The 13,580-nt window shown below is 44.1% G+C and overlaps 1 protein-coding gene across 2 annotated transcripts in view; it reads left to right on the forward strand.

Moving 5' to 3' along the window:
- The first annotated feature begins 4,090 nt into the window (after positions 1-4,090).
- The window catches only part of LOC109400767 (uncharacterized), a 51,518-nt gene continuing 42,028 nt past the window's right edge, over positions 4,091-13,580 (forward strand). The window contains exons 1-4 of one of the 2 annotated variants that reach the window (XM_062846830.1): positions 4,091-4,555; positions 4,625-4,741; positions 5,578-5,686; positions 5,763-5,871. In XM_062846830.1, coding sequence (XP_062702814.1) covers positions 4,288-4,555; positions 4,625-4,741; positions 5,578-5,686; positions 5,763-5,871 — 603 coding nt within the window. In that variant the 5' untranslated portion in view covers positions 4,091-4,287. The remainder of the gene's footprint in view (positions 4,556-4,624; positions 4,742-5,577; positions 5,687-5,762; positions 5,872-13,580) is intronic. The other variant, XM_029860439.2, reaches the window with a different exon arrangement.

The following is a 13,580-nucleotide window of genomic DNA, read 5'->3' on the forward strand; positions in this document are numbered from 1 at the left end:
TAACTTATTACAAAAAAAAACGATAAAGAACAAACGTACTCGACGCGACTGCCCGTGTAACAGGTTTCTATAGACTAATCAAATGGGCACTGCAGTGTGCAGCAAAAGGCCAAAACTATTGTTTTAATAATTAATAGATCGCGGGCACATTCCCGCACAGATAAATAGCCAACAAAAAATTGCGTATTGGTAGCAGGCTATTGGTAGCCGATGGCCGAAGGGTTGCTAAATTGCTTACCTCGAACTCCGACACATGCATTAGATGCAAATTAAATGTATATTCAAAGAGTGATTTGCCCATTGTCTCCATCCGTAAGGTACACTGGGACAAGTTGAAACGAGTGGGGCAAGATGGAACTGCGGGTTAACATGATGTTTTCTAATGATGATAAACAGTTCGATCGCCATAACACATAGTTTTTGATTCAAACAATCTTTTAGCGAAGGATATATTTCCAAATTGTATTGAAATCTATTTCAAAACATCGCATTTCATCTTGCCCCACCCGTTTCAACTTGCCCCGGTGTACCTCAACCAAACGTTTTTCAATTTTTTCGTTCTTAAGTGTACATGTTTATTAAAAAATATTTTCTGACGTTTCAAAAATTTATTTATGAAGCAGGTGAAGAAACCCAAACTCTGCAATTTGCGGCTTAAACCTGGCTTAGCGCTGCTAAGCCACCTCAGAGCACCGCTTAAAATAAGCCACACTTAACGTAAACCGTAGCTTTAGTAAACCGGGTTTAGTGGTTAAGCCGAGGTGAAGAAATCGAAAAAAAAAATAAGCCCGGCTTAAAATTTTGCTAAGCCTGGTTTAAAATTTAAGCCCGGGTGAAGAAATCGGCCCTTAGTCATATATTCTATTCTTCTCCCTCAGGCATAAAATGTTCGATGATTAAGGTGTCATGATGCATCACTAAGCTTTCATGGTGGGGCTGGCTCACCGACACTTCCGGTCCGCTTTAGTGCTTTATGCATCATTGTGGCCAGGTGTTGCTCTAGTTTTTCCAACTGTATTGTAAAGCATGAGCGGTGATCCTTGGCATTCTTGTGTAAATTGGGGTAGGTAAGGTACTCGAAATGTTGATCGATCACCGATTATTGCTGGCAGATGCAGTGGAAAGTTTGCCTTAATACGTATCAATCGTCTCTGACAAACGAGAAAAACTGACCTCACTGATTACCTGTCTCTGAGCCAAATTTGGTATAGAGTCTTCAGTCTCCGATTAATCGCTTCATGTTTGATGGAGGTTTTTAATCCAATGGGTTACATAGCCGCTATCCGAATGAAGAGAGTAATGTTCCGCGTAATATATCACAAATCGAAAGAGGTACGGTACATTACGTGGAGCGGATATACTGAATTGGGTACCAGACCAAGTCCCTGCTGGGTGGCGCCAAATAGGTGAGCCATAGACAATAGAATCGTCAATGTCGTAGGGCATAGTATGTGACTATTGTCGAAACAACACTATTTTTGATCATTGTCCAACCAAAATCATAAGCGGCGTCCACTTACACTAAGCGCAAAACTATGTTAGGGTCAAGATTAGGATGAAATCATTGGTAAAATATAATAACACTTTTTAGATTGTGTCGTTAGTTGAACTAGTGTTAACTTTTTATTGGGACATTTTCTGTACGTTTATTCTGGATTACAATGCATTAGCTGCCCTTTAACTGAATTATTTTATAACAGTAAACAACATTATTCCTTCTTGATAAAAGATGTATGGACATAGAATTGCCAAACTATACATCTGATCAGATATTTTTCCGGTATTAAATTTGGGGTGAGAGTTAAACACTTACGGAAAATAGTTTTTCAATGTCAGACATCACATGAACACAGCTACCAATGTACCAAACCTTCTCTACTGTCTTCTCATTTTTCCGCTTCCTATTCTCAATTGAACTTATCTGACACTAGTTAGGACTGTCTGTGGGAGATCCGGGTTTCTAATTTTGTGTAGGATTTGTTAAAACGGGATGCCTGATATGTACTGCGGACAAATGGGCTGGAAGTACTGAGCAATCTTAATTACTGTCGTACTAATCATATTAAATGCATGCTTTTCTACTTACATCCCAAACGTCGCCAACCGGCAAAGAGGACATGACGAAAAAACGCGAGATGGCCCTAACAAAAACTAGAAAGGCGATGAAAATGGTCACCGATACAACGATATGGAAACAAAATAGATGAGAAATTATCGACCAAATCATAATCTATGAACATATTGCTAATGTTCTTTATCTTTCTTTATCATTTTTTCTTTTTCTCGTTTCAGCAACAAAAGCGAAACCTCTCTACTATCTCATTTTCTGCCTCTTCCCATCCTATTCCCACATCTTCCTATATCCTCTACCCCATCTATTTAATGTATCTGACACTTGTTGGGACTGGTAACGCCAGCGCCTGCCTGTGGAAGATCCCGGTGTGCTAATTCGGTGTAGGACATGTCAACGGGGGAGGCTTAGTAGGTCCACATCTGCCTACAAGCAGATGGGCTGACAGTTGTCGGCCTGGGTGTGGACTGAGCAATTACAATTACAATTACAATTACAATGATGCATCACTAAGCTTTCACACGAATAATTTACTTTTTGCTTTTCAATGATTGTTTGCCTCATGTGATAGTGAATGTGAAGTGATAAAAAACAGTCAATTCTGCAGCAATGCGAGTGAGCATATAGGATGATACTTTTTCATACGGTTTGGTGGCAGAGAATTATCACTTTGAAATTTCGAGCCACATACCCAACATGGCTGCCAACGCTGATGATGCCGTAAAAAGCCATAAAAAATACTCTATCGCGCAATGTTTTTGAGCTGGCCAGAGAGTAAAAAATTCGAAGATTGAAAGTGAAGATTGACATTCTCATTTTTTCATTCGTGTTTGGCCACATTCATTGTCAGCTGAATGCCTCTCTTTTTTCAATCAATTCTCTGTCACGAATATTTTTGCGCACGTCTTAAATTCCGACCTAATGGACAAATAGAGAAGATAATTAATATTCTAATTTTTGAGGTAATTAGAAGTATAATCGGGAGTTACGGTCCAGTCATATTTCGCACTGAAAATTGTCAGTGACAGAAAAATTAATGAATAAGTGAAAAAAACCATTCACCAAAATGAATTTTATTTTGATCCCTCAGTTGAGAATATTCAAAATCCAAGTTGAACTTCACTCATTGAAAATTAAAATTTCAAACTCTGGAGCTGGCACAATCGCAATAAAAATGATGCCGCAAATCGCTCAACATTTTTGTCAATTGACTAATTATCTGCTTTCGGGATAGCTGTATAAAATCAAACGTTCACTTATCATGGATTACATACATTGTAGGGTAGAAGCTTCAGTTTTGGCCAGTCCGGAGTTTTGGCCATAGTGCGGTATTGAGTCTGTTGCGATCTAAACCGGCGAATATTTATTTTTTACTAGTAGATCCTAATACAATATGATGATTACAGCCGTGAAAACCACACATTTCGATTAAAAACTGGAAGAAAAAAATATATTTCCTTAAAAAATCAGCTCCCATATATCTATTTTGGCCAGGGTGCTTCTAATTTGGCCACTCCCATAAGAAATACACGTGATTGGCCAAAATAGAAATCGAACTTAAGAATATGGCCAAAACTGCGGCAGAGCTTCTATTTTGGCCAGTGCCACTTTTAATACAAAAATCAAGTATTGGCATGATTTCTGCATTTTTCCTTCAAAATATAGATTGAAACCTTTCTTTTGACGCATTGGTTGTTTTCATAGGATTATTGATTATTTTTATAAAAATGATTTCCCTTAGACTGGCCAAAACCGGTGCCCGCACCCTATTCATTAAATTAATGGTGCATCGTATAGTGGATAGACTATAATTGAAATTCTATCACCTATATGTGTGCTCATTAGCTTTTAATCTATTGTAAAATCAATGATCTATTAGTGACCAAATATGTACACTGTTCTGATCAATTAAATTTTTATTACATCAAAATTGCAAAAGACTATCTATTTTCATCCATTTCCAACAATCGTCACTTATTTCCAACAAACATCCATGATTTGCCGTTTTATCCCACCCCTGATGATGACAGCCGTTTGACAACCCGCGCGCTTGCTGTCAACTGCTGTCAAAGTGACTGGCAACAAAAGCGACATCGGCAGAAAATCAATCAAAGCAATCGCTGCCCTTCTCCGTTTTTAAGTTTTATATTCGCGTCGAATCGGTTGTTGAAAGTGCTTTCGTGCTTTTGTTTGTGCGTGTTCACACGTAACGCGAAATGACCACGAACGGCGGCGTTCCGGGCGCTGCTACCGATGGTCCCAGAACGACCATCAAAAAGTATGGCCCAGGGGTGACAATCAAGTGCTGCGTGCAGGGATGTGTCTCCATGTACGGCGACATAGGCGTAAGCTTCCATCGGTTTCCGACGATTAACACCGCACGGGATGTTCTGCGACGGGAACTGTGGGTGGAAGCGGCCGGGTTGCCGAATAATAACGACATCATAGACAATTCGCTCATTTGCGGAAGACATTTCGAGATGGGTAAGACAGTACATACTAGATCGAAATGAAGTTGATGAATGAGGTTTTTAAAATGGTTATCGTTCACAGGGAAACCGTCGCTGCCCAATGAAATCAGGGCTGCCAATTGGACTCCCAGTCTCAACTTGAAGCCTAAAGTTGAGGCCAACTTTATGATGAATGTCGGAGAAACCAGCAACATTGCAGGTAATTGATTAAATTTATTGTTTTTTGATTATTTGTTATGCAAATAAGCGGCATTGTAAACAATTATCCATTCGTTCCTACCATAATTCATCTGTATGTATCTTGGGCATGTTTTGATATTTAGGCCGCCATTTTTGTTCATAAAAGTTGACGGATGACATTTGTTGCAATCTGCCATCTGGCGGTGACAGATGAAATTATGACATTTCTTGACATTTTGTTCGTTTCACATTAAGGGGGAACTCATAAATTGGCTTCTTTAGCGGTGTTGAGATAATAGTGGTCTCGCAGCGCGGTGTCACGAACACTAATGCAAATCTACTGGTTGAAAATATGCCCATTTGATTTTGCCGGGAACAGCTGATCTTTGTTTACTATTTTCAACCAGTAACTCAGGTAGTGTTCGTGTAATGCAGCGTGTACGTACACGCAACACCACTAAAAGCAGAAACCACTATTCCATATTCAAAATCTGCATGCAAAACTGAGCAGAAATCCAAATTTGCATGAATTTTGGTGCCCGGGAACCTATTTAAAAATCACTTTGAAGTTTGTATGGGAGCGATTTGTCGAATCACCCCTCGTCGCATTTTGTACTGGGCGGAGCTGTCAAGCAGTTGGCCAGTTGTCAAAAGGTGATTTCGAAAAATCTCTTCGAACGCGATTTTAGGTACCAAAATGAAGTTCTAAAAATCTGAAAAAAATCATGGTGGTTCAGAAAAAGGTGCTCTTTTGTATAAAATCAAAAAATCAATACATTTTTCTTAATTTAAAAACCCAATTACTTTACACGATTGGTAAGAGAGATCTGAAAATATGTCTTTTCAATTAATTAGGCATAGATACATCAACTATGATGACAACTGTTTCACCTAAACAACGAGAGGTTGTGCCCATTTTGCCGATAATGGGACCACAAACCGTTCCCAAGGACCTAAACTTGCCGTAAGTATAAACAACAAAACAACTAACAGTAATATTCCAAGTTGATTTTTATATATACAATTTCTTCATCGTTTAGACAATTTTGCCGACTCTGTCTGGCAGAGGGTGTGCAAATGGTATTTCCAAAAGACTCCAGAGTGTACGATCAGTTGGCCAGCAAGATCAACGATAATTTACGCTTGAGGGTGAGTAGTTGCACTTAAGAACATTTTTACGAAGCATTATTGCACATAGCGGAGATTTATAGATTCCGACGCGAAAAAATGATTAGGCTTATTTTCAGCGTAGGTTCACTATAAACATTTGTTTACCATACAAAAATATCGCCAAAGGTGTACTTAACAACGTAGCGTAAAATATTCACCAGGATGCAGTCTGTTTTTATATCTGTGGGCCCACGCAACTAATTTCCGCGCAGTAGTCTAAACGGGTGGAATCTCCGCAATAAACACTATTTATAATTATGTTTATGTTTGCTATGGTTCTCTGCATAGAGCGTTTAGGACTTCCTTAATGTGCTTACAGCGTTACATTGTTTGTGGAAGAAGAATGTATTGTTACAATATGTTAAAATGAATGGTAGCTACCATTATTTTGGAAGTTTCAAAAATTCTGGGGTTTCATGTCTTAGATGGGTTACATGGGGCGCGAAGTGGTATTAGGGGGATTTCGGAGGCTTTTCAGGAAGTTTCAGAGCATTTTCAGCGCGTTTCGGAGCGATTCGTGTGCGTTACATGAGGTTTGAGGGAGTATTAGGGAGGTTTTTTAGGCTTTTCAAGAAGCTTCAGAGGATTTTTAGTGGGTTTCCGAGACGTTACAGAGGCGTTTTTGGGGTTTCGGAGTGTTTTAGGTGGAATCCGAAGGGTGGTTTAGAAAGATTTCAGGGAGTTTCTGAGGATTTTCGGCGGGTTTCAAAGACGTTACAGAGGCGTTCTTGGGGGTTCCGCAGGATCTCATGTACTTTACAGGGGGTTCGACGGAATTTCAGGGTGTTCTGGATGATTTTTTGTGGGTTTCGCTTTGAAGTCCAATCTGAAACATTCGGAAATCCAAGAAATCCCCTGAAATCCCGTCAAACGTGTCTGGAATCACCTTGAAACGTCCTGTAACTAAAAGCTCATCTAAAACATTGTAAATGCCTCCGAAACGAATCTGAAACCTCTCTGAAACGCCCTGAAAGCTGTGCGCTGGAGGTGTCTTCTCTCAATCGGTAGAATCACATTCTGGGGTCACATTACCAGAAGACCAGGGAATCTACTACAAGTTCGTGTACAAGATCCGTCCGTACCATACTTTTAAATCGGTAACTGTTGCTGAACTTTCACGATAATAGCTGTAACACCGTATATTCTGCTGGAGGGACATCCGAGCCGCCATAGGGAGTATCTCGGCTGCAGCACTAGGCTTCGCGATTTCGAATTACAGAAACGACTGACACGACGGCGAATGCGATCAGTTGACAAACGAGAAGAATGCAGCATGGGCGAGAATGCTGCAACACCGTACGAGAGTGAATGAGGCACGTTATAAACAGGCGCGGAACAGGTAGAACTCAGTTTTCCAGAGGAAGAAGCGCCAGTAGGAAGAACGAGATCGCGAAGCGATGGAAGAGCTGTACCGCGCTAAGCATACACGGAAGTTCTACGAGAAGCTGAACCGCTCGCGCAGAAGCTTTGTGCCACAAGCCGACATGTGCCGAGACAATCACGGAAATCTTCTCGCGAGTGCGCATGAGGTGATCGAGAGGTGACGGCATCATTACGATGAATACCTCAGTGGCAACGTTGCAAGTAACGAATGTGGCGTAACAGATCTAGGAGTACGTGCGCAGGACGAAAGCATTCCAGCCCCATAACCTCCAAGAGATTGAGGAGGAGGTTGGCCGGTTGAAAAATAACAAAGCCGCTGGAGCAGATCAACTACCAAGCGAGTTACTAAAATACGGTGAAGAAGCCCTGGTGAGAGCACTACACTGGGTCATTACCAACATTTGGGAGGAGTATTACCGGAGGAATGGATGGAAGGTATCGTGTGTCCCATCTACAAAAAGGGCGACAAGTTGGGTTGCGGGAACTATCGTCACACTATTGAGCGCTGCCTACAAGATACTCTCTCAAATTTTGTGCCGCCGTCTATCACCGATTGCAAGAGAGTTCGTGGGGCTATATCAGGCTTGATTCATGGGTGAATGCGTCATAACGAATCAGATGTTCGCCATCCGCCAGGTGTTGCAGAAATGCCGCGAATACAACGTGCCCACACATCCCTTGTTGTTCATCGATTTTGAATCAGCGTATGATAAAGTCGATCGAGATTATGCACGAGTACGGATTCCCGGATAAACTGATACGATTAATCAAGGCGACGATGGATCGAGTGATGTGCCTAGTTCGAGTATCAGGGACACTCTCGAGTCCCTTTGAATCTCGCAGAGGGTTACGGCAAGGTGATGGTCTTTCGTGCTTGCTGTTCAACATTGCTTTAGAGGGTGTAATAAGGAGAGCGAAGATAAACACGAGTGGAACGATTTTCACGAAGTTCGTTCAGCTGCTTGGTTTCGCTGATGTTATAGATATTATAGCTCGCAAATTTGAGCCGATGGCGGAAACGTACATCCAACTAAAGAATGAAGCCAGGTGAATCGGATTAGTCATTAATGCGTCCAAGACAAAGTATATGATGGCGAAGGGCTCCAGAGAGGAATCACCGCGTCCGACACTCCGAATTTCTATTCTATGGTGACCGCCGACAATGACACCAGTAGAGAAATTTAGAGACGCATTGTAGCAGGAAATCGTGCTTACTTTGAACTCCGCAGAACTGTACGATCGAATAAAGTTCGCAGTAATACGAAGTTAACTATCTACAAAACGCTGATTAGACCGGTAGTCCTCTATGAGCACGAAGCATGGACCCTACGTACAGAGGACCAATTCGCCCTTGGAGTTTCCGAACGGAAGGTGCTGCGTACCATCTACGGCGGAGTGCAGATGGAAGACGGGACCTGGAGAAGGCGAATGAACCACGAGCTGCATCAGCTGCTGAGAGAACCAACCATCGTCCACACTGCGAAAATCGGGAGGCTACGGTGGGCGGGTCACGTCATCAGGATGTCGGATTGCAATCCGACTATAATGGTTCTCAAGAGTCATTCGATTGGTTCAAGAAGACGTGGTGCGCAGCGAACTGGATGGGTCGATCAAGTGGAGGACGATCTGCGGACCCTTCGCAGAGTACGGAACTGGAGACACAGCCATTGACCGAGTAGAATGGACACGGCTACTATGTACAGCAGAGGCCACTCAGGCCTTAGCTTGACCGGTAAGGTTAGGAATACGCCGCAACCCAGACTGGGAAGAAGCTGAAGTGTCTGCGAACCGAGAATGGCGGAAAATATACCGGTTCGTGGATTTTCTCAAAGCGAATGGCATTCGTCACGAGACGACCGTGCTTCACAATCCGGAGCAAAATGGGTTGGCTGAGCGCATGAACCGAACGATTCAGGAGCGAACGAGATGTCTGATGTTTGACGGCAAGTTGGACAAATGATTTTGGGCGGCAGCGACATCGACAGCCGTTCTCTTAATCAACCGATCATCGACGGAAGATCTCCGTCACCCTTTCAAGAAGATTACAGGACGGAAACCGGATCTATCCAATCAACGAGTCTTCGGATCAAGAACGATGGCTCACGTGCCGAAGGTAAAACGTGCGAAGTGGGACCACAAGTAAGATCCGTGTATCTTGATCGGCTATTCGCAGTGTTCCATGGGCTATCGAATGTTCAAGCCGAAAAACAATCAAGTTTTTTTTTAAAGTTGGTATGAGGTAATACTGAATCAGCGTCACGTAGCAGAGGTTCCGGAACCGGAGGAAACCGATGCGACCGTCGAACTGACGGTTTTCACTAAAGTTTATCAGCAAGATATCATGGATGGCGATCAACAGGTCACCGTGGTCAACAAGCAACAGGCGACTGTGCAACAACAGACTGTGACGAAGATGTCAGAAGCGCAGAGAGGGAGAATGACCATGAGAATGACAGTACGACGACGTCGGCGGACAGTATGCTAGAAGAGCCACAGGATCCGCAACAACCGGTTGCGCTTCCCTCGCATTTTTCTCACATCCTACGATGAGGTGAAGCGTGAAGGAGCGCTGATTGCCAGGCAAGTATTGCAGATATTAAGGACAGACTTGTAAGAATCCCAAAATGGCCGCCACAATGGCCGACTTTGGTACCTACTCACGATTTTGAGCGCACAAATCTCTTCGTAAACGAAACCAGTGCACCAGATCTTCTTATTTAAAGCTTATTGGAAGTGAGCAAGAACAGAATAATGAAATGCACTGTTGTCTGCAGTTTGCATCTTGAGATTTGTGCGTCTGAAGTTCTGATGCACTGTTCAAGCGGGATTTCAAGACGTTTGTCCTTAAGGTTACTTACAGTGTCTTGCCTCAAAAGTTTTAAATTCTCCAGAATCGACGGCGAGATTAACAAGAACCAAGACAAGGACGTGTTTGGTGTTTCACAGCACGGGAGCTTGGACAGCACTTCGTTCCCGTTACGCTCAGAGGAAGTAACTTTGACTGGGAGCGCCCAACCCAGTCCAAGGCAAGTTGAATTTTTCTTCTGATAACGTCCACCGGAATACATTCCAAAGGTATCCAAGGACTCTGATATGTTGCGAGAAGCGCTAAACTCGGACGACCGAGACCATTGGATTGAATGGAGGCAGAATTCGATGTGTTAAGCGCGAACGAGACGTGGTGTCTGGTGGATCTTTCGAAGGGACGGAGAGCTCTGAAGAGCAAGTGGTGTGTCTTCAAAGTCAAAACATCACCATTGAACGTTACAAGGCCAGACTTGTGATAAAAGGATTTTCTCTAGTGGAAGGAGTGGACTAGTAATCCTACATGTAGAGGATTTCTAGAGTGGACTATGTACAGCGAGACGTATTCTCCTGTTGTCCGCTATGCTACCATTCGACACCTCCTTGCGCTGGCAGCGCAACTGAATCTCGTCGTGTACCAGATGGACGCTGTTACGACGTTCCTCCAAGGCGATCTGGACGGTGAACAGATATACATATGGAACAGCCGAAAGAATTCCGGAACGAAGCCGCACCCAAGGAGATCTGCCAACTAAAGAATCCCCTTTACGGCCTCAAGCAGATCAGCAGAGTATGGAACTTCTAGCTGGACCAGGTACTCCCGTGAATCGCAAGTCAGTCCCATATGTAAAAAGTAGGCATTGAGAAAATGGCCTCTGAAGTTTTCAAATTCGATTTCTATTGGAAGCTCTAAAATATCGCCATGAATTGAAAACTTCTGTGATTATCATGAAACTTTCACACATTGTTTCAAACGTGAAAACGTAACAGTGAAAAATATAAAACTGGCTAAAATAATGTCAGGTTTTGTACTGGAGGGTGCACAAGTTCGTAATGGGACTGACTTGCGATTACATTTCATTATGGGACAATCTGACTTGGAGTTGTTTTTCAATTTTACTGAACAAACTATATATTGTTGAGCCCCTCGAGCGGCGACAACTTCATCGACATAGATTAACTATGATTCCAATAATTTGCGTTTGTATACTTCCGTTCAATAAAAGAAAAATCATTCCTTTGTTAGTTCTTGTTCAGTACACACGTGTGTTTTATTGCTTCCCCGATCCGAGTCTCTAATTCCACTGTGGACACTCCGACAGGTTATGTGCCCAGTCGATTTCATTACGGATCAGTTCCGGGAAGTGTACGGAATCGGTTACGGTCGTTTTTAGTTAACGTTGCGCAGTATTTTTTCGCGAAAGTCGGGAGTGAAAAACCGGTGGTGATTTTTCGAGAACTTTCGCGGAATGGAGTGGGCAAGAGTTGTCAAGCTGAATAACTCGAATTACCCCGCGTGGTCTTTCTCCGTCACGGCGCTGCTCCGGCGAGAGCAGCTGTGGAAATACGTCGATCCGGGAATTGCACCGAACCCGGTCACGGATGCATGGCGGGAAGGCGACGAAAGGACGCTCGCCACCATTCAGCTGCTGGTGGACGAGAGTCAGTACAGTTTGATTCGCGACAAAACGACGGCACAAGAGACGTGGGACGCACTCCGGCAGCACCACAACAAAACGTCTCTGGGGCAGAAGGTGACTCTGCTCAAACAAATCACCAACCAAAACTTCAAGGTGGGTGACAATATGGAAAATTATCTTGCCGGCATCGAAAAGCAGTACGCTCGTCTGGAGAACTCGGGGTTCGAAATGACCGAATGCCTGAAGGTAGCGTTAATTCTTCGTGGCCTCCCGGACGCGTTCAATCCCCTCACGACGGCGTTGGAGGCACGGGATGAAAACGAGCTTACACTCGAGATGGTCAAAGTGAAGCTGATAGACGAGGCGGATAAACAGAAGAGCGAAACGGGAGAACAGGCGCTGAGAGTTGGATCCAGCCAGCAGCAGCAAAAGTCAGTGGATGTTTCGTGCTACTTCTGCGGAAAAGTGGGGCACCGCAAGCGTAACTGCAAAGCATTCATTGCGGCGAAGAACAGCGACGAGAAAAATAAGAAGAAGAAGGCAAAAGAAAAAGCGAAAACAGTGCGCGAAGACGACCAAGAGTCGTTTACGTTTATGGTGCGATCGGGTGATTTCGGCGCGGGTGCGTGGTTAATTGACTCCGGTGCGACGTCGCACCTCGCTAACGACAAAAGTTTGTTCGTTCGGTTGGATAAGAGTGCGCGTCCGACTATTTCGGCGGCGGATGGAAAAATGCTCCGCACAGAGGGCATCGGAGACTGCACCATACAGTGTGTGAACGATCGCGGAGAAAACGTTTCGGTAACGTTGACGGAGGTGATTTTTGCTCCGGAGCTCGAAAGCAATCTCGTGTCGGTAGCAAAACTTTCGAACAAAGGTGTGCGTGCTGAATTCGACGGTGAAAAGTGCCAACTATTGTACGGACAGAAAATCGTCGCGACTGCCGACAAAATTGGTGGCCTGTATCGGTTGAATCTGGCCGGAGAGCGTTCGATGTTAGTGAGTGATAAAGGACATAACGAAGAATGCCAACATACATGGCACCGTCGACTCGGCCACCGGAATCCGGAGGCAATCAAAGAGGCAGTGCGCAAAGGCCTGGTATCCGGAATGTGTGTTAGTGAGTGCGGTATCAAGACGACCTGTGAGTGTTGCATCAAGGCCAAGATGGCCAGGCCTTCGTTCCCGCAGGTAGCTGAGAAAACGTCAAAGGAGGTGCTCGATATAGTCCACAGCGACGTCTGCGGTCCGATGACTGAGACTCCGGGCGGCTGTAGGTACTATATGACCATGATCGACGACCATAGCAGGTACACTATGGTGTATTTTCTCAAGGAAAAATCGGAGGTAGAAGCCAGGATCCGAGATTACGTCCGATTCACCCAGAACCAGCTTGGTAAGAAGCCGAAGGTTATACGCTCGGACAGAGGAGGTGAGTACACCAGTAAAAGTATTCGTAAATTTTATGCTGAGGAGGGAATAAAGCCCGAATTTACCGCCGGCTACGCTCCCCAACAAAATGGGGTGGCGGAGCGAAAAAACAGGACGCTCAACGAAATGGGTCTGTGTATGTTACTGGATGCAGGGTTACCCAAACGCTTTTGGGCAGAAGCGGTGAATACGGCCGCTTACATCCAGAACAGGTTGCCGTCTACAGCTGTTGGTAAAACTCCTTTCGAGCACTGGTTCGGCAGAAAACCGGACCTGAAGGGCATGAAGATTTTCGGGTGTACTGCTTATGCGTGGATTCCCCCTCAGAAGCGTAAAAAATTCGAAGTTAAAGCAGAAAAACTCACCTTCGTCGGCTACTCTTCCGAGAACAAGGCTTACCGGCTGTTGGATGCGCGTACTGGAAGGATT

Source organism: Aedes albopictus, chromosome 1 (genome assembly GCF_035046485.1).
Source record: "Aedes albopictus strain Foshan chromosome 1, AalbF5, whole genome shotgun sequence".
Classification (NCBI taxonomy): Eukaryota; Metazoa; Arthropoda; class Insecta; order Diptera; family Culicidae; genus Aedes; species Aedes albopictus.